Raw genomic sequence first — 17,621 nt, forward strand, 5'->3', positions numbered from 1 at the left:
TGAAAAACATAAAATAATTTATGAAGAACACAGAATGGTGAATGGAAAGTGAGACATTTTAAGCATCAACGTAAGTTTATTGTACAGACAAACTAATCCACAGCATCGGCCCATTTCACACCGTTATGTACACACGGCACACTCTGTGCTACATGATTGAGAACCAGTGGTGGGAGGTTTTTCCTTCACTTGTAGTTGTCACTTTGTAGTTAGCTTGTGTCACACTCTGAATGTAAAGACAGTAATCCGAGGACGGGTCTCCCTGACACGTCTTTACGCTACAATTATCTCATCAGTGGACCAAAGATAGAGCGTTTGCGGCCAACACCAGTAGAACCTGATCTAACTCCGTCTCTTGCCTACGATGCCGCCAGGTGACTCCGCAAACACACTGCTGTGCGTCCTCGGTGTGTCCTGTTAGTGTAGGCATCGCGGGGGGAAAAGCCAAGGCGTGATTTCAAGCGGCGGCTACAACGCAGTCTTGGAGTGTCGGCTTCTTGGAGGGTGGAGCCCCCGTCCTCCTCGCAGAGCGAGTACCAGATGGAGGACAGAGCCTCCCTGGATTTTATAGTCCGCTGCGGTTTTCTCATCGTTCCTGGGAATAGAGACAAGGGGGGAGGCAGAAGACGTCAGATGTGTTTTTAAACTCTCTCTCTCGCTCTCTCTCATTTGTGGATTATCCTTACATCTGTTTTCCACTGTAGATCAACCTCTGCTGCTGCGGAGGGATTCCTTCTTTCTCCTCCACTCGTTCTTTAATCCGCTCCACCTGGATGTAAATGTATGTAAACCATTAACACACACTGAATAACACGTTTAATTATCAGCATATACCGAACATATGAGGAAATAAAAAAGATATAAATTACCTTGTCTGTGGGCTCGATGTCAATCTCAATCTCTTTGCCTGTGAGTGTCTGATATTTCAAAAAAACAATTTCAGGTTATTGTTGAGCAAATAAGATTGAGCACAACTCGGTATGAACAACTCTTACAATATTTAACACTCGCTTTGCCTCACCTTCACTTTAATCAGCATCTTTGCTGCCTTGTCTTTATCAAACGAAGTGGAGCAGGAACTTTATTGTGCGATAGTGATAACAACAACTCGAGATTTCTGTGAGGAAACTTGATATTCATTCCCTTCCAAAACGTAATGGTTGTTTCCTGTGTGTGTCAGCGGATCCCTCGGCACCCTCGTGTGTGTATGTGAGAACGGTTCCGCTTCATGTTGATTTCGGACCGTTTCAAACTTGGCTTAATTTTCCCGTGGAAGAAGCACAACATTTGCCCTAAAATATCTTACATTATCGTTCACAACACAACCCGAAATATATTTCCCGAATACCAATAATAAACAACCTTTGCGACACCAGTGCGACGTGGCGTAAAGCAAGCCTCGCGTTTTTGTAGTTTTTGCCCGCGCACCACGTCGTAGCTAAAGCCCCTTAAAAACTACAAGTTGGCTGTCAGTTGGTGTCCGCCCCCATAAAGCTTCCCGCGCACACCGCGGATGAGAAAACCAGCCGCACGGACTAAATAAACCACACTTTCATGTAGGTAAATACTTTATTATTGTAAATCTAAAAGACAACTAATTTGTAGACTAATAACGTTACATACGTTGTGCTTAGGTAACGGTCTGTAATGCTAACGTGCATCAAGTTGATTGACATTTGACACTTTTGACATTGCTAACCATGAAGTTTGACATCCGTGCGAATAGCATGAATAGCACCGTCAGGAGCATTTTTTTACGGATTTTCTATCTGCTAGCTCGCTAACAAGTTGTAATTAGCTTGTTAGCTAGCATACTAACCAGCCTTATTACATCTCCACCAAGTAGTAATTATAGTTTTGGATAATTTTACTTTATCTTTTCGAATGATGTGTTCTTTAACGGGTACATTTCAGACCCCTACACTATGCATGGTGTAGTTAATGGCATTTGAAGCCCATGTGTGAGTGTGTGAAGGGAGGAAAAGACCCAGCGTCAAGCATTCACGCTAAACTCTGATCTCACTCTCTCTTTCTCACAGATTCAAGGTCATTTCAACTGCTCCATTTCACCCTGTTTCCAAAATGCCCCGCATTGAGAATGACATCAAGCTGGACTTCAAGGATGTGCTCCTCCGTCCAAAGAGAAGCACACTCAAGTCAAGGAGCGAGGTAAGTGTCACAGCTGAGGGTTCTTCTCCACATGAAACCCGACCGAAGAGGTTTCCATTAACTGAACCTTCAGTTTCAAGTAATTTGAGTGAACACATTGAGAGTTATTTAGAGGATTCAAGCAGTGACCCCTTTGCTGCAAAACCTGCATCTACAAAATGCAGGCTCCTGCTGCCCTCTGACTGTCTATAAAAGTATTTCGTACGCTAATGTCACATTGTTCTTGCCTTTCCCAGGTCGACCTAATGAGGAGCTACACTTTCAGGAACTCCAAGGGCAGCTACAGGGGGATCCCCATCATCGCTGCAAACATGGACACCGTGGGGACCTTTGAGATGGCCCTGGCTTTGCACAAGGTAAGTTGTGCATTACGAGCCTCATTGAGCACACGGGGTTAGACTTTATTTCAATGTTATTTATAATTTTCTCTCGTACAAACGTTTGCTTTTCTTTTTCTCCTGCACTAGTTCACTCTCTTCACCACGGTTCACAAACACTACTCCGTGGATGACTGGGTGGAGTTTGCGAAAAAGAATCCTGACTGCCTGAAGGTACTCAAAGTGTTATTATGGTTCCTCTATATCAAGAAGTTTGTTAATGGTAGTATTTCATTGTTCCTCTTCTCCGTTTATCTCTCAGAATGTAGCGGTCAGCACAGGGACCGGGGAAGGCGACTTTGACCGGATATCAGCCATCTTGGCGGCGGTGCCACAGCTGCAGTACATCTGTGTCGACGTGGCGAACGGCTACTCCGAACACTTCGTTCACTTCGTCAAAGACGTCAGGAAGAAGTTCCGCTCTCACACGATCATGGTCAGTAGATGTCTTGCCTTTAAACTGCGGCGCGTGTGGGGGGGCTGAAAAAAGGGAATGGATGTTCATTGAAACTATTTTTTATGATGATTTTTATTTGGCTCAGGCAGGAAACGTGGTGACGGGAGAGATGGTAGAGGAGCTGATCCTGGCTGGCGCTGACATCATCAAAGTAGGCATCGGACCAGGTGAAACTGCAAAAACATATTTCTATGTCTGCATGTTATTTATATTATATTAAAGTTACTATGAGCAACTTTTAGCTGGTTAGGTAAGTAAACGAGACAATCAGCAAGAAGATTTTTAATTTCTATGTAGTTTTTCCTAATGGTTGTCATCAGGGCCAATAGATTAAATTATGGCGAAATCAGACGAAATCATGCAGGTTCACTAGACACCACGCTGCTGGAGACCCAGGCCGTATTGCTGGGCCCGCTTTAGGAAAGGGAGACACGGGAAAAACCAGAACCAGGACTGAAGCGGAGCAGATGTCAGACCTCTAATACGGTAAAATAAGAGGATTCTAAAGGGACTCTGGTGCTCGGAAACACTGCCGCCTTTGTCCACAGGGGCCGCCAAAATGCTTCTTGTAGTAACTTTAAAATAACTTTCACGTAACTTTCCTGGATGGGTATGTGCTATGTGGTCACCCTTTATTCATCTGGCACATACAGATCAAATACACCACAAACAATGCCTGCACATTCCAGTTTCCTGTTTTAAAAGGAGAAAGAAACAAGAGGGAGAGAAAGTCATCTCTTGCCCCTTTGTCTTCCTCTACAGGCTCTGTGTGTACCACCCGCAAGAAGACCGGGGTGGGGTACCCCCAGCTCAGCGCTGTGATCGAGTGTGCCGATGCAGCCCATGGCTTGGGGGGCCACATCATCTCTGTGAGTGACTCTCTCCTCTGATAATCCAGTGATTTGTGTAGAAATAATGTGATCGTTTTGGGAAATAGGCTAATTTGCTGACTTGCGCTTCTCGTGGTAGAGAGCGGTGTCGATCATCTCATCTAACTCGAGGCGAGCAAGAACTATTCCCTTCTGATAGAGACCGTAGCTCATTCATCTCTTCTTTTCCCACAGCCAGTGTGGCCTTGGTAGACATTTCACCCTGAGAATGTGCAGCCTTATCTTTTGCTGCGATAAACAGAGTGACTCTCTCACGTTCTGTTTTGCCGTCTGTCGTCTTTCACACAGGACGGGGGATGCACTTGCCCAGGAGACGTCTCGAAGGCTTTCGGTGCCGGTGCGGACTTCGTGATGCTGGGCGGTATGCTGGCTGGCCACTCAGAAAGCGGGGGAGAGGTTATTGAGAAAAATGGCAAGAAATACAAGCTGTTCTACGGCATGAGCTCCGACACGGCGATGCAGAAACATGCAGGAGGCGTGGCTGAGTACAGGTCAGGGCCCCACAGTTATGTTGGTATATATAAGGCAAAAACGTTTCTTTGTGGGTGATTGGGGTGTGCGTAGTGGACACTGTCTCCGAGGATAACCCCAGTGTGTTTCTCGCCTCCAGAGCGTCGGAGGGGAAGACGGTCGAAGTCCCTTACAAAGGCCCGGTGGAGGTGACGATACGAGACGTCCTGGGCGGGGTCCGCTCCTCCTGCACCTACGTTGGGGCGGGCAAACTGAAGGAGCTGAGCCGCAGGACCACCTTCATCAGGGTCACCCAGCAGCTCAACACCGTCTTCGGCAACGACAGCTGAACGTGCGGCTCGACGCTCCTTTCAGATGGAACCTCAACATGTCTCAACAGACATGAATATTAATACTTAAAAGTGCTGTTACGATGCTTATTAGTTGTTAAAGCGAATGCAATTTAATTTTATTGGGTTTTGACTTCACTGACATGAACACATTAGACTCTGTTACATTTGTTATCTGATCTAGAGCAGTGCGTATCCAGCTCTTCGCATGTCTGCTGCCTCATCATTCCAATGCTAAGTTCTTCTTTATTTACATGTATTTACTGCAGCTGTGTATCAAAAGTATCCACAACATGTGTTTATGTCCTGTGCCGAGATCATACTGCAAGCCATTGTCTCACACACGTACACAATTATAGCAAGTGTCTTCAATTGAAAACGAATGTTTTTAGAAATTCAATCATTCCGCCACGCTTTCAATTTTGCACCTTTTTCATTTTTGTAATTTGAGAGTCTAATAGTTTTTATTATTGTTTCATCAATATGTTATGGAACTACAGTGTCACACATACGTTACATTTTTATTTTAAAAAGTAGGTGAGTTAGATTTTGAGAGTATGTATACCTGGACCACAGTACATACTGAATGAGTGCAGCACTCGAGCACATAGCAATGAAGGGCTGAAGTCCTCACACAGGTGTTATTCAACATAAAGACATATGCAGATTCTTCTCTTCTCTGGTTCCAGCTGCTCCTGTTCAGTACCAAAAGTTTGTGTGGGCTTAATGTCTGCATTTAAATTAATTTATGATTCACTGCATTCCTTTAAATGAAGTTGTTCCTCAGAGGTTTTAACGTATTGGTCTCACTTCACACAGTGTCTGTAGTTACTCCACTTCAAGCTGTTCTTGCATGATCTGCGTTCTTTCATTCTCGTTACGGTTTTTAAATTCACTTGTTTTAAAACAGTCAATAAAAACATTCCACGTCTTACGATTTTTCAGATTCTTTATTGTTGATTTACAAACTCTGACCTTAACCCTCTGGTAGATAACTATGAGATAACTACTATGTGAGAGCGATGATGAGTTCACCACCAGTAGATGGAGACAAACATTAAACTGGCTGACAATTAATTAACATCACTCCAATCTAAAGACAGATGAAGACGTTACATTTGCTTTACGTGTATTATGTTTATATTGTACAATAAAAATCCCAGCATTGACTGATTACTAATATCTGCACTAGAAGCACTATTTATAGATTCAACAGCAACGTCACAACAATGAGATTTATACTCGTCCAAAGAGACGTTATCGCTGTAGATATTTGTAGCTATGCACTTCTTAGATTTCTATTATGATTAGCAATGATCAGCAGTATCCCACTCATTACTGAAGTTCACAAACCACCTCTGTGGTGCATACCGGTATGTCACCACCTAGTTTACCACTGTGGTAGAACTGTGCCTTGTGGCACTGGGGGATGATTTGGGTATTTTCCTCTCCTAGTTGAACAAAGGGGGCCAGGTCCCAGTTGTTGTGGCTCATCTTAATTGTGATTATTTCTTCCCTCTGGTGCTGTCCGGTTCTGCTGAAGAAGGACAGCGAGGAACACACAAAGTTCCAAAACACCTCCACCACTTCAGGTCGTGGTACGGTCTCATCTCCGTTTTTGCCCTGAATTGTGATTAACACAGAGGAAACCCTGTGTTGTTTATTTAGTGTGGCCATGCCAGGTCTCTGCTGCCCAAAAAGAACTGAACCGACTGATGGATCAGCACCCTCGTCATTCTCTGTCGTGAGAGAGCTGAGCTGGTTACCTTGGCAGGACAGAGCAAAGACATGTCCGGCCTTCAAGTTATGTGTAGGCTGTTTGTCACATAAACCAACGGTCCAGTCAGAGTCTCGGGAGAGACTGACCGTCCACCTCTGAAAGTTAGGAGCTGTGTGGATACTACGGATCAGAAGAGTGGCAGAACATTTCCCCTGCCCACTGCTGTAGAAAACCTTCCTTTTGTCTTTGGACAGTGACATGCCAGGGCCGAAAGTATGTGGGTGAAAGATCAGGTCTGAACGAGCAGCAGTGAGCTCCTGGTGGTTCTCTGGGTCAACCAGAGACAACAGAGATCCACAGAAGAGGCCTGCTTGCTTTACAATTTGTTCACCGTTCTCTCTTATCTCCTGAAGCAGCTTATCCCGCTCTCTGCCGGGCGCCAACCCTTTTCTCAGATCCACAGCCTTGGCCTTCTCCACATCCTGATGCACCTGGGAATACATCTGCAGGAATCTGAAGGTGTCCTTCTCCTTCTGTGCTGCCTGCATGCTGCTCTTGCTGGTTTTGATCGACACCATGCGGGCAGACACTGAGCTCTGGACAGTAGTCAGGGCAATGTTACGCAGGCTTGTGACAGCTTCGATGAGACGCACGCTGGAGCGACCCAGCTTCTCTCTTTCGCTCTTCTCCCACTTCTCCAGACTCACGTTCTCGTCGTCGCTTTTCAAGGCCTGCTGCTCGGCGTTGAGCTTCTCCGTGAGCTCTCTGTGGGCTGTGGAGAAGGTCTTCATGTTGTGTATGCGGTGCTGGTCTTCAATGGCGCAGGAAACACACACACAGGTCATGTCATCCAAGCAGTAGTACTCCAGGAGTTTGCCATGTTGGGGGCATTTAGTGGTGCCGGATAAAGCCATAGGCTCAGTCAGAGGGTGAGTTTGTAGTAACACAGGAGTGGTCAGGTGGGCCTGGAGGTGCTGGACGCACATGGAGATCTCACATTTCATGCAGGTCTTCCGTGCTGGTTTCCTGTCCTCCTCTGTGCACATGTCACACAGGATAACATGTGGGTCCTTTTGTAGATTTTCAGACATCTTTTCAAAAGCAGGAAGTCCTGATTTTCTTGAATATCATTCAGTGTTGCCCTTAGGATCCTGCTTGTTGCTCTTTGATTGAGTCTGTTTTGGCAGAAAACTGCAAATGAAGTAAGATTTTGAAGAACTTAGCAGTTCACCCGTCTCAGATCTTTCAGCCTCTGGTCTGAATGCTCTTCCACAGCAGCACTGCACATCAGTTTCGTTTCTGCGAAACCAAAAGTCCAGGGGGTGGAGCCATGTTGTTTGGCCATGGTTAGGATAGATAAGTTTCATTTCACACAATAGAAATGAGCAACACCCATGGGAGTGGTAATATATTATATAACGTGTCAAAACATGTTGGTGTAAACATTGGGGTTTATAAACCCAATTTAATCCAGCACAAACTCTTATAGTTCATTCATCACAGCATATTTGCTGCAAATGTAATGCAACAACGGAGTATTGCTTAAAATACAAATACTGTATTTCAAATAAACACGGGTTAAAGCAGGACTGATTTAGGGCGTACATCATTCATGAATGTGGGTGATTCATACAGTATGCCTTCCACAGCTGCTTTGCAGGCTGCTGACTATTTCATAATCACCCTTCAATCTATCTAATCACACCTGCTGATCAATGTTCACATTCACCCAGTATGTTGAGCTGCTGCGCATAGCCTACGTGCACCAAAATAGAAGGTGTGCATTGGTATCTAAGGTGGAAAACAGCTGGTAATTAGCCTTCAAAATGACCATTAAGTTGGAAAAACATCTCTCTGTTAAATATTTTCAACAAAAAATGAACATAATAGAACATAGATGAAGGTTGGATTTATTGCCGGTGTGTTGTCTCCATCAGACTGCAAAGGTTTCAGCCAGGTACCAAATAAACGTGATAAGGGTATGTTTTAATATATAAATATTATTTTCATCATGCATTATTTAACTTGTATTCATACCATACATAATCAAATTGAGAGGATGTGGAGAAACTTGATCTGGATCCACTGGGCGGTTTTAATAGAATCAGATCAAACCAGATCAGCAGAAAAGCATCTGTGAAACTTGCACAATACTTTGTTGTGCTCTTAAAGGTACGTTGGGAACTAAAACCATGAATGATTTAAAGTTAACGACAGTATAAATGTCTTCTTGATCCTGCCACGGGACGCATTGATGATTAAACCTTAAGTAAAAGTAGCTAAGTTGACTGTTATAACACTTAGCATTACGTTTAACACGTCCTTTGAGCACGCAGGCTAGCTGGCTAGCTAACTAGCATGCTAGCTAACATTACGGCTAATGCTAACAAACCGATAATCAGGCCGCAGCCAAATCAATCATCGTAATCGATGACATGTAACGTGACTGCACGTTACTGTAAACTCTGTTGTCCCTGGTTCTCCATGTTAGACGAACATTAATTACACAAACATGGAAAGAAATGACCGAACGTCAGATTTTAGCGCGAATTTAGCTCGCTATGTCAATATGAATTTTTAACCGAATTAAAGCTAATTAACCGCAAGTGTTACGGTTAGTTTGAAAGTAGGCAACTTGTACTTAAATGAAGGATCTGTGTACTGCTGTAGTAAATAACATCTCTATTAAACAGGTATTTTTGTTTACATACTGTTTAGTTGAAGTATATGTGGCTAATATTGATCTTTTATCACAGTATGTCATTTTGTATTGTATGTTTTAAAGTATATTGTAAACGGGAAAAATATGAAAGTGCGTTCAGATGATTACCTTTCAGTTTTTGTGTTTTATTTTATAAATTAATACATATTTTCCTTGGTTATCAACACTCTCTGTTTGTCTGCTATTTCCAGGGGTCACTCCAACAGATGAGAAAGATGAGGCAGAAAGCTAATGGACTCCTCCATCTCGAACAGAAGACACCCAACGCTTCTAAACAAATAAACGCTGCCCGGATGGCTTTCCGTCTGAACCAGAGCAGTGTGCTGTGTCTCCCCCTGGTCTCTGACACCCAGAGGCTTATATGGGTGTCCTCAAACCAGTTCAACCTGCAGCTGGATGGTGCAGCCGAGCTGGACGAGGCCTTCAACCGGTTTCCGTACCTGACCCAGACACAGACAGCTGCACTGGCGCAGCGCTGCTCTCTGCACCCGGACCAGGTGAAGGTGTGGTTCATGGTCCAGAGGCTCCGCTATGGCATCAGCTGGGACTACAAAGACATCCCCAATGTTCGGTCGAAAGTAATGTCAGGTCAGGGAAAGAAAGAGTCGCAGAACAGAAAGGGGGCAGAGGTGAAAGAGGAAGGAGGAGAGAATAAGAACTGCAAAAGGGAGCGTGAGAAGAAGGCAGGAGAGGTTCGGGAGGAACAGAGTGCAAGTGAGGGAAGGATGACGGGAGAAAACGTGAGGGCGACTGAGAGATCGGAAATCAAAATGAAGCCGGAACAACTCGTGAAGAAAGAAAATGCTCAGAAGAAGCGCAAAAGGACGACAGCGACGGACAAGATGGGAAAGAAGAGAGTGAAGCAAGGTGTTGTGGAGAGAGCAGAGGGAGGAGAAATAAAAAGTGAAGGAGCTGAGAGGGAGAGTCAAACATCCACCCAGACGGAGACAACACATTTCACCGGAAAGAAGAAGAAGAAGGCAAAAGCGTACAAAAGATTACTGTCCGTCCAAGCGTGGCCTGGTGAGAATAACCTTGTTGTGGACGGTTCACCCGCCGTGACCCAGCAGCAGGGCTCTCCTGTGGTGGACACACGCACACTTCCCAGGCGGACGTCTTTCAGAACAAAGACGCGGACCCAGTTGGCGATGATGAAGGAGGCCTTCTCCATTTGCCAGTATCCAGGCGTGGCGGACTACGCCCGACTGTCGATCGAGATTGACGTCCCCCACCACATGTTGGTTCAGTGGTTCGGTGACATGCGCTATTACATCAAGAATTCCAAACCGAGGTGGATGACTCAGGAGAAGTACAGCCAGGCGCTGGCCAACATCAATTACCGGCAGTATTTGAAAGCGCTGATGAAGATCAAAGGCCATCTCGGGGCGGAAAGCGTGCCGGCGCCGCCGGAGGAGAAATGGCGCTTTGAAACACAGGTGACAGATGTTTGATGAAACGTTGCCCAAATTAAGACACATGCTTGAGTCATTTTCTTTTATGTTGTTGTTATACTGTTATTGTGATGACTTAACGTGCATGCACTGCCTTTACAAAAGATCCCCGAGTCCCTGTGTGCCGTGCAAATGTTTTTATTCTCAGTAAACAACTTTGATTGTTTGAAACACAACTCCTCTTGTGATTAGTTACATCGAAACATTAATAAACTGAGTAAATGAACTGCAACTGTAATATTTCCTTTTTTCAAAAAATGTTTCAGATCAAACGGGTTTGTTATCACCTGTAATGTCATGTAATGAGCAGATAGTTCACATAATCTGCACCAAATTAACAAAAAATAAAGTACAATTCTAGAATATTATGTATATATTGCACAAAAATACAAAACGACATTAATACCTCATTCTAATGTTATCCTGCTACATCCCTAAGCCTCTTCTGTAGTTCCTGACATTTATTTTTCTCTGTTACATTCTGTTTATAACCTGAAGTTCATATAATCACCTCGTATAAGACTGTCACTGATTGCTTATACAGATTCTACATCCACACAAAACAATAGATACCCAATGAGATTCAGACCCTCCTACAAATCTTAATTAAACAATGAGACCAGATGTTTCAACTGGATAGGTCTCTCTTGGCTCCGTCTAGTTCCAGCTGGCCGTGTACACCGTCTTCTGTTGTGGCTGCCACAGCTCAGCGCCTTCGATGATGCGGCGGATTATGGAGGCGGAAGTGATGAGCAGGTTTCCGGCGGCGTGCAGGAGGGTGGAGGCTACACGCAGGGCTTCTCTGAGAAACAGCACAGAGACAAAGTGTCATCAGTTTAAGTCACATTTAATGTCACATTGTCTTCATCACTGGCATTGTGCACTAAATTTAAACTTTTTCCTTCTTTTGCATCTTTCCTTTCCCAGCAATCATCTCACAACCCCCAAGATTTAACTTGTGGCCCTTTGAAAAAGCCCCCTTCACCCTCTTCCCTCTGACTTACCTGAGGATCTTCTTGGGCCCCAGACATTCAAAGTTGGCGCTCACAGAGTACAGGCCTTGAAATGTGGCCTTCACATTCAGGGAGCCAAAGACATCCTTCGGGCTGATCCTGTACAGGTCAAAGGTGACGCGAGCTATGTCTCTCCCGTTCCGAGGCTTGTTGTGCTTCTGAGATTTGGACACGACTGCACCCTGGTGGATCAGAGACAACAGTCACATTTTAAATATTTGTGATTGCGTTATGCAAAGACATAAAGGACATAAGGGGCTATGAAATAAATAACATTTGGGCAAACGTACCGGCTGTGGTCGCCATGTCTGTCCAGGCTCCAGGGCCATGAGCATGGTGTTGTCAGGCAGGGTCATGAGGAACTCGTCGGAGTCCACCTCCGTACCGTCTTCCTCACAGGCCAGAGACAGAGACACCGCAGACAGGGACAGCAGCAAAGCCTGGCACACCTGCAGCACAGATTCAAGTTATTTTATTTGGGGGATTCAGTTAAAAGATTCTATAGTATAAATAGTACTTCCTTTTACCAGTAATTTTCATTTTACATTTTTTCTTCCTCATTTTTATTATATTGTATTATATATAGGGCAAGCAGCTTCACCCTGATCAGAACCTTTGCTGTTATTTTTGTCCCTCTCACCCTCTCTTTCAGCTCCTCCAGGGTCCCGGCCGTGATGCCCTTCCTGGTCTCCCTGTCATGACAGCAGACTCTGAAGGGACGCTGTGGTGGAGCCCACACTCGCTTGGTCACAGATCTGAAGAAATACCACACAGAAAGGTATTTAGATTGTTTAATGTGAGAGTCACATGTCAAAATGTCTTCTGTGTAACAGGCTCTATAACAGGCCAAGAATTGAATATGTCATAAGATAAGATTCATCTTAAAATGACATCTTACATTGAGTTAATTACTCACTTACTTGAATCCTACATTGATTTTTGGAGCTCCAACAGCCACACAATGAAGATCATGAAGCAAATCACTGGAATACCAACAAGCCCAAAACGAATTGTTCACTTACTTGATAAATGAAGATGTTGTATCCATGCTCGTCCGTCTCCTGGTGTCTCTTCTCACAGACTTGTTTTTTTGCTGAGTTGTTTTGGTGTAACGAATCGTGATAATGTCAGTACTTGTGTTTGACCCAGCATATGGACTTTGCCCCGAGCCTGGTGATAACTCAAAGACAGAAAATCACAGAGCAAAGTTCATCTGTGTGTGTATGTGAGAGACTTCCCTTTATAAAGAGTTAATACCTCTACAGCCCGAATGATACTGGGTATTTGAGATTGATACCAGCATTGATATTTGACAGTTTAAAAAATCTGATTGTATCTGTAGGAAAGTATTACACAAAATAACAGTTTTCATAAGGATTGCTTATATTTGTTTTTTTATTTCTGTACTGCAATTCCTTATCATTTTTCGACTGACAGCTAAAATATTGTCCCAGGGAATTCATCTGGCTCACTTCATAGAGATAATATACATTACAACAATATTGATATCTTACAATTTTAGCAATTGTATTCTAATTGTAGGGATATAAACTCATATTGATACCTGTCAGGGTTTGTATAACAGTTCGTTTCTTTAATTTTCTAATTTTCTTTTTTTGGGCCTTTTCTCTGGGCAATTATCTTAGTTTTAATTCTCACACAATTCGTGCTCAGTGCTCCTAAAAATACTGTAATATTGTTCACATCATTACCTACAAATGCTGTTGTTTATTCTACTATTATAACACATTAAAGCAGTAAAATCCATAGACTGCATATGTTAAAATCACAGAAACAGATGGGACCAGCGGCTGTCGGATCTGCTGCTACGTCATGTCCTGTTAACATCGATGGGCGCGCTTGTTTTAAATACCAAAGTGCACGCGCGGGCGGACTTTTTGTCCGAGCTGAGAGTCTTTCGTTCCAAATGCGCGTAAGCACCGCCCACTCGGTGCAGACAAATGAGAATAAGAGAAGATCGACATTGTCCAGTGAACGCGGGAGGATGGGAAGCAGAACTTTTGACGGAGCTTTGTTTCGGGCGGCTAAACAATAACAACAACAACAGCGATAGGCTACAACGACAAAACTAAACACAGTGCAGAGTAAACATAACCTCAGCAGCGTTTCCTTGACAACTTTGTTAAACTTCTACTTCCGCTTCAGCTTTAAGTTTACTCGTGCAGTAATGTGTCTAAGTTGCTAAGCTAGCGTTAAATTAACGTCAGCTTGTGGTCAATTAGTGTTAACCTCCATAGCTAGCTGTTTCAGTGACATGGCTACAAGAAAACAGAAGGAAAATGGTGAGTATTAATAGCATTTAAACTGTTTCAGTGAACCTGGTTTATAGTGAATGAGGTTAGTCATGTTCATTTAAGTTGTGGCTGTCAGTGGAGTCATGCCACATCTTGCCAGACACAGCTGGGTAGATCAGTCAGCTGATGGGAGACTCCAGCATCACTGATTGGGTTGTAGCCAGCAGTGCCACATTGAAATGGCAGCTTGATTAAGTCTGATTAGTTGCTGTGAATGCACCACTGTTTTCTCATCTTTCCTTTGTCTCCTGCCCAGATGGCAGCCTTCCCTTTACTGCCCTCCAGCTCCTGGCCCCGCCTGTGCGCCTGTTGTCTGCAGCCCTCTGGAAGGTGATGAAGCAGAGGGACGTGATGCAGTACGGGGTGGTGGAGGAGGTCGTGACATCCGCCTGTGAGACCGTCCCGGGGCTGCTCACCGCGAGACACCAGAGCAAGCTGGCACTGGGGCTGAGAGGACGGGTGAGCTTCTGACGGGACTCTAATGATACCTCTCCTATCTCTATTGTCCTGTTTGATAGATGCATCAGCACCATTTTTGCCCTATTTCAGTGTTATATTCCTATTTTGACTGGTCATCAACCGTACCCTTTGTTATCAGTTAATCTTGGAGCTGTGCTGTACACAGCCAGATGAAAAGGTGATCATGCCACACCTGCAGAGGATGTGCGCTCCTGCTGCTTTGTCATCCTCCTCTGCCCCTGCTATGGTACATTGAATTTAATACTCATAAATTGCATTGAGATTTTTGTCATACTCTTACTGCTCCGTTGCTACAATACATGTATGACAGATATGACACATTTTATGCTGCCGTCACTCGCGTATGGAATAGGTGTAATTTTTGCTTTTTTCTGCTAGAGGAGGGATGTAAAAATCCTGAAAACGGTGGAAAATTTCCATTCTTTGGTTCACACTCTGCTAAAAAACCCAACAGAGAGAGAGCTCTTCTTCAAGGTGAGTCCCTCTTCTCATATTTATTTGCGGTCATACAGCAGCAGACCTGCTATCAGTCTCTATTGTGGTAATTTCTCAGTCGAGGTTTGTAGGAATGTGAAGGCCAAACCTTCTTCTCTCCTCTCACAGGAGGAGTTTCCTGTGGATTACGGTCCAAAGTACGACCAGGAGCTGGAGAAGCTGCTGTGGGAATTTTTGATTCGGCTGGACCAGTTCCTTCCGGTTCCCAGCCTCGCTCAGGTAGTTGGTGCTTCTGTTGGAGCTTCCCTTTAATTGTCACTCGCTGCACCTCTCTTTTCATTTCAAAATGAAAAACAGTTTATGAAGTCATTGTTTGTCTCCAGACCGTGTCGTGGCTCAGTACCGCCCCCGCTGTCCTGGAGGAGTGTGCGCGGGCCGCCACTCAACCGCAGCTCCTGAAGATCTTGCTTCAACATCAAACCTGTCTGGGTCACCTGGAGCCTGCAGGTAGAACTACAACACTTCTGAGAGTATCTTCTTAGCCAGAATGACTGTAGATCACTAATAATTCTCATTATCCACATGTTGTTTGGTTTTTACAGCATCCCTCCCTCCAAACATGGGAGACTCCATCCTAGCTTCACTTTCTCTGCCACCCTCTGGAAGAACACCTTCAAATCCACCAACAGGAGCCAAAACGTCTGGAGTGAACCAGTCCCATGGCACACAGACGAGAGACAAAACAGCATTTATTACACCTGTTATCGGACTAATATCTAACGAAGATGTGCAAGTTATGATCAGGACAAAAAATGCAACAAAGGAGCACTTGCACCCCAAAGAAAACCTGAAATACACTGCGGTTAAAGAGAGACCCAAACCAAAAGATGGTGAAGAACAAGTGGAGGGGGAGAGGACAGCATCGAAAAGAAGCAGTGGAATGAAACGCAAGCAACCTGACGAAGTACAAGGTGAATCCGACGAGGAGGAGGAGGAGGAGGAAGTGTTTGGCCCCTCCAGTTCTGGGAAAAACAGGATTAGCAGGAGTTTGAGAAGCGGAGCGAGCGTGCTCAAGCGGGACAGAGGTGACCAGAAGACAAACGAGAGCGAAGGAGACGGTGCTGTAGGGAACGAGGAGTGTAACGGAGCAGCCCTGGAAACCTGTATGACCCAGCTGGGCGTCAAAACGCTGCACCTGCCTGAAGATCCGTTCCTCTGCTCCATCTTTGTCTCTTGCCTGAGGAGCCAACCCAGAGTTATTGTTGAAAAAATGACTCCCGCCAGTGCTAACGGGGCTGATGGAGGAGGTAACTCCTCAGGTACCAAACGGGAGACTCCGAGGAGGAAGTCACCGGTCAAAGCTGAAGCGCAGATTCACAGCCAACCACTAAAGCCTGACTCGGATGACCCTGGCCTGGACGACAAAGAGTAAGAGATTTGGGAATACAGCGCACATGGTGCAGAATACGTCTCCACGTTATGTCAAGTTTGTAGTGCAAGAATTCAGCAACCAGCTCCCTAAATTACATTATGTGTTTCTAATTTTGTCAACTAGCTTTTTCTCTGCCTTGGTTCCTTGTGTTCAGGAGTTCACTGATGTTAACTTTAAACTAGCATTGTTCTACAAATACAATAAAGCCAACCGATTTAGTTCAATGTTTCTGGTTTCATTTGGTTTTTCTGTCTCTTTTAGTGTTTATTAGTGATATAAATATGTATATCATTCTTCTAGAATTTCAGGTGTGATAAAGAAACTTATTTATGATTCCACTGCATTTCAGTGTTACGTGGTATTGTTAAGACTTAAATTATAATGCCCCTAGAAGAGCGGCCTAGTAATAGATTTAATTGTGTTGTTTCTACTTGACAGAAATCTTCCTGTAGTACCGAGTATAAGCAGCTCTCCGTCTCTGCTACGTCGTAACACAGGTGACTCAACACGTCATGTGTTAAAACGCAGAGAATAGAAACAAGATCAACAATGAAAAATCACCTGCACGGATTTTTAACTGTTTTATTTTGTGTTTAGTGACGTCGGGCGTTCCAGGAGACACTGACGACTACGTCGCCGATTCTGAGGACGAGGCGACGAAGAACTTCAAAGTCAGGGTATGTATCCTCCAAACATGAGAAAAAACGTTTCCACTGGCAGTGACGGTGCTTAAAATGAAGTACATACCTTGAATACTTGATTTATTTAAAAAAGAATAATTAAATCTGGCAAAATTCATCATGAGGAATATTCTGTTGACTTCTTTGTGACATGATTGCAGGTGAACAAAGGAAGATTATTAACATGTGTAATTTCATACAGATGTCACATTTAAACCGAAAACATGGTGACTTTAAGCCTCTTAAATTGACCAAATAACACCCTGACAGTCAATGAAAAGTGTTTTCACTGCTAGAATAAATATGGCTCTCCTCACATTTGTGCTGATATTTCAATAAAGTTTGATCAGTGTTTTTCCTAACTGTCTCCCTCAGCTGTTCATGAAGCGCTACTGCAAGACCAAACACGGCACATATGTTCCCACTCTGAGGGAGTACTGGAAGCCCGGGATGACGCGGCGAAACGTGACATCGGCTGGAAGCAAACGCAGATGATGAAATGGATTTTCTTTTTTTTCACTGCCGAGATGGCTGGCCAGAAAGACGCCAGAGGACTTAAACTGTGGTTACGTTGGGTTTTCTCCACCAGCTGCGTTGAAAGAAAATCCCAAAATACGTTGGATTTTCACCAGGCGCTGTGGCTGATGGACATTTATTATCGTTACCTTTCTCTTGATTTG

At 44.3% G+C, this 17,621-nt stretch overlaps 5 protein-coding genes across 6 annotated transcripts; 2 read left to right on the forward strand and 3 right to left on the reverse strand.

Moving 5' to 3' along the window:
• Positions 1 to 62: 62 nt before the first annotated feature.
• Positions 63 to 1,180, reverse strand: nedd8 (NEDD8 ubiquitin like modifier). The gene is made up of 4 exons (XM_079295190.1): positions 1,022 to 1,180; positions 870 to 917; positions 687 to 769; positions 63 to 595 (listed from the first exon to the last, which is right to left on the reverse strand). The coding sequence occupies exons 1-4, from the start codon at positions 1,037 to 1,039 to the stop codon at positions 469 to 471; spliced, it is 276 nt and encodes a 91-aa protein (XP_079151316.1). The 5' UTR covers positions 1,040 to 1,180; the 3' UTR covers positions 63 to 468.
• Positions 1,181 to 1,507: 327 nt separating this feature from the next.
• On the forward strand, positions 1,508 to 5,621 carry gmpr2 (guanosine monophosphate reductase 2). 2 transcript variants are annotated; one of them, XM_079296020.1, is made up of 9 exons: positions 1,508 to 1,556; positions 2,040 to 2,169; positions 2,406 to 2,525; positions 2,637 to 2,720; positions 2,809 to 2,982; positions 3,089 to 3,170; positions 3,766 to 3,872; positions 4,182 to 4,384; positions 4,504 to 5,621. In XM_079296020.1, exons 2-9 carry the CDS (start codon positions 2,083 to 2,085, stop codon positions 4,691 to 4,693), a joined length of 1,047 nt encoding a protein of 348 aa, XP_079152146.1. In that variant the 5' UTR covers positions 1,508 to 1,556; positions 2,040 to 2,082; the 3' UTR covers positions 4,694 to 5,621. The 2 variants fall into 2 exon arrangements, with proteins under 2 accessions (XP_079152146.1, XP_079152147.1); XM_079296021.1 differs by having other exon boundaries at positions 1,539 to 1,560.
• Positions 5,622 to 5,750: 129 nt separating this feature from the next.
• LOC306796917 (uncharacterized protein) lies at positions 5,751 to 7,645 on the reverse strand. The gene has a single exon (XM_079295992.1). The coding sequence runs from the start codon at positions 7,502 to 7,504 to the stop codon at positions 6,029 to 6,031; it is 1,476 nt and encodes a 491-aa protein (XP_079152118.1). The 5' UTR covers positions 7,505 to 7,645; the 3' UTR covers positions 5,751 to 6,028.
• A 3,598-nt stretch (positions 7,646 to 11,243) lies between these two features.
• On the reverse strand, positions 11,244 to 12,647 carry cideb (cell death inducing DFFA like effector b; the record flags this gene model as incomplete). Its single annotated transcript, XM_079295944.1, has 5 exons — positions 11,244 to 11,388; positions 11,591 to 11,781; positions 11,890 to 12,048; positions 12,240 to 12,354; positions 12,622 to 12,647. The coding sequence occupies 5 exons, from the start codon at positions 12,645 to 12,647 to the stop codon at positions 11,244 to 11,246; spliced, it is 636 nt and encodes a 211-aa protein (XP_079152070.1).
• Positions 12,648 to 13,602: 955 nt separating this feature from the next.
• Positions 13,603 to 17,617, forward strand: tinf2 (TERF1 (TRF1)-interacting nuclear factor 2). The gene is made up of 10 exons (XM_079295966.1): positions 13,603 to 13,902; positions 14,171 to 14,373; positions 14,513 to 14,620; positions 14,773 to 14,868; positions 14,998 to 15,108; positions 15,213 to 15,336; positions 15,432 to 16,257; positions 16,700 to 16,758; positions 16,859 to 16,938; positions 17,317 to 17,617. The coding sequence occupies exons 1-10, from the start codon at positions 13,875 to 13,877 to the stop codon at positions 17,434 to 17,436; spliced, it is 1,755 nt and encodes a 584-aa protein (XP_079152092.1). The 5' UTR covers positions 13,603 to 13,874; the 3' UTR covers positions 17,437 to 17,617.
• Positions 17,618 to 17,621: the final 4 nt, after the last annotated feature.

Source organism: Melanostigma gelatinosum (assembly GCF_949748355.1).
Source record: "Melanostigma gelatinosum genome assembly, chromosome: 23".
Classification (NCBI taxonomy): Eukaryota; Metazoa; Chordata; class Actinopteri; order Perciformes; family Zoarcidae; genus Melanostigma; species Melanostigma gelatinosum.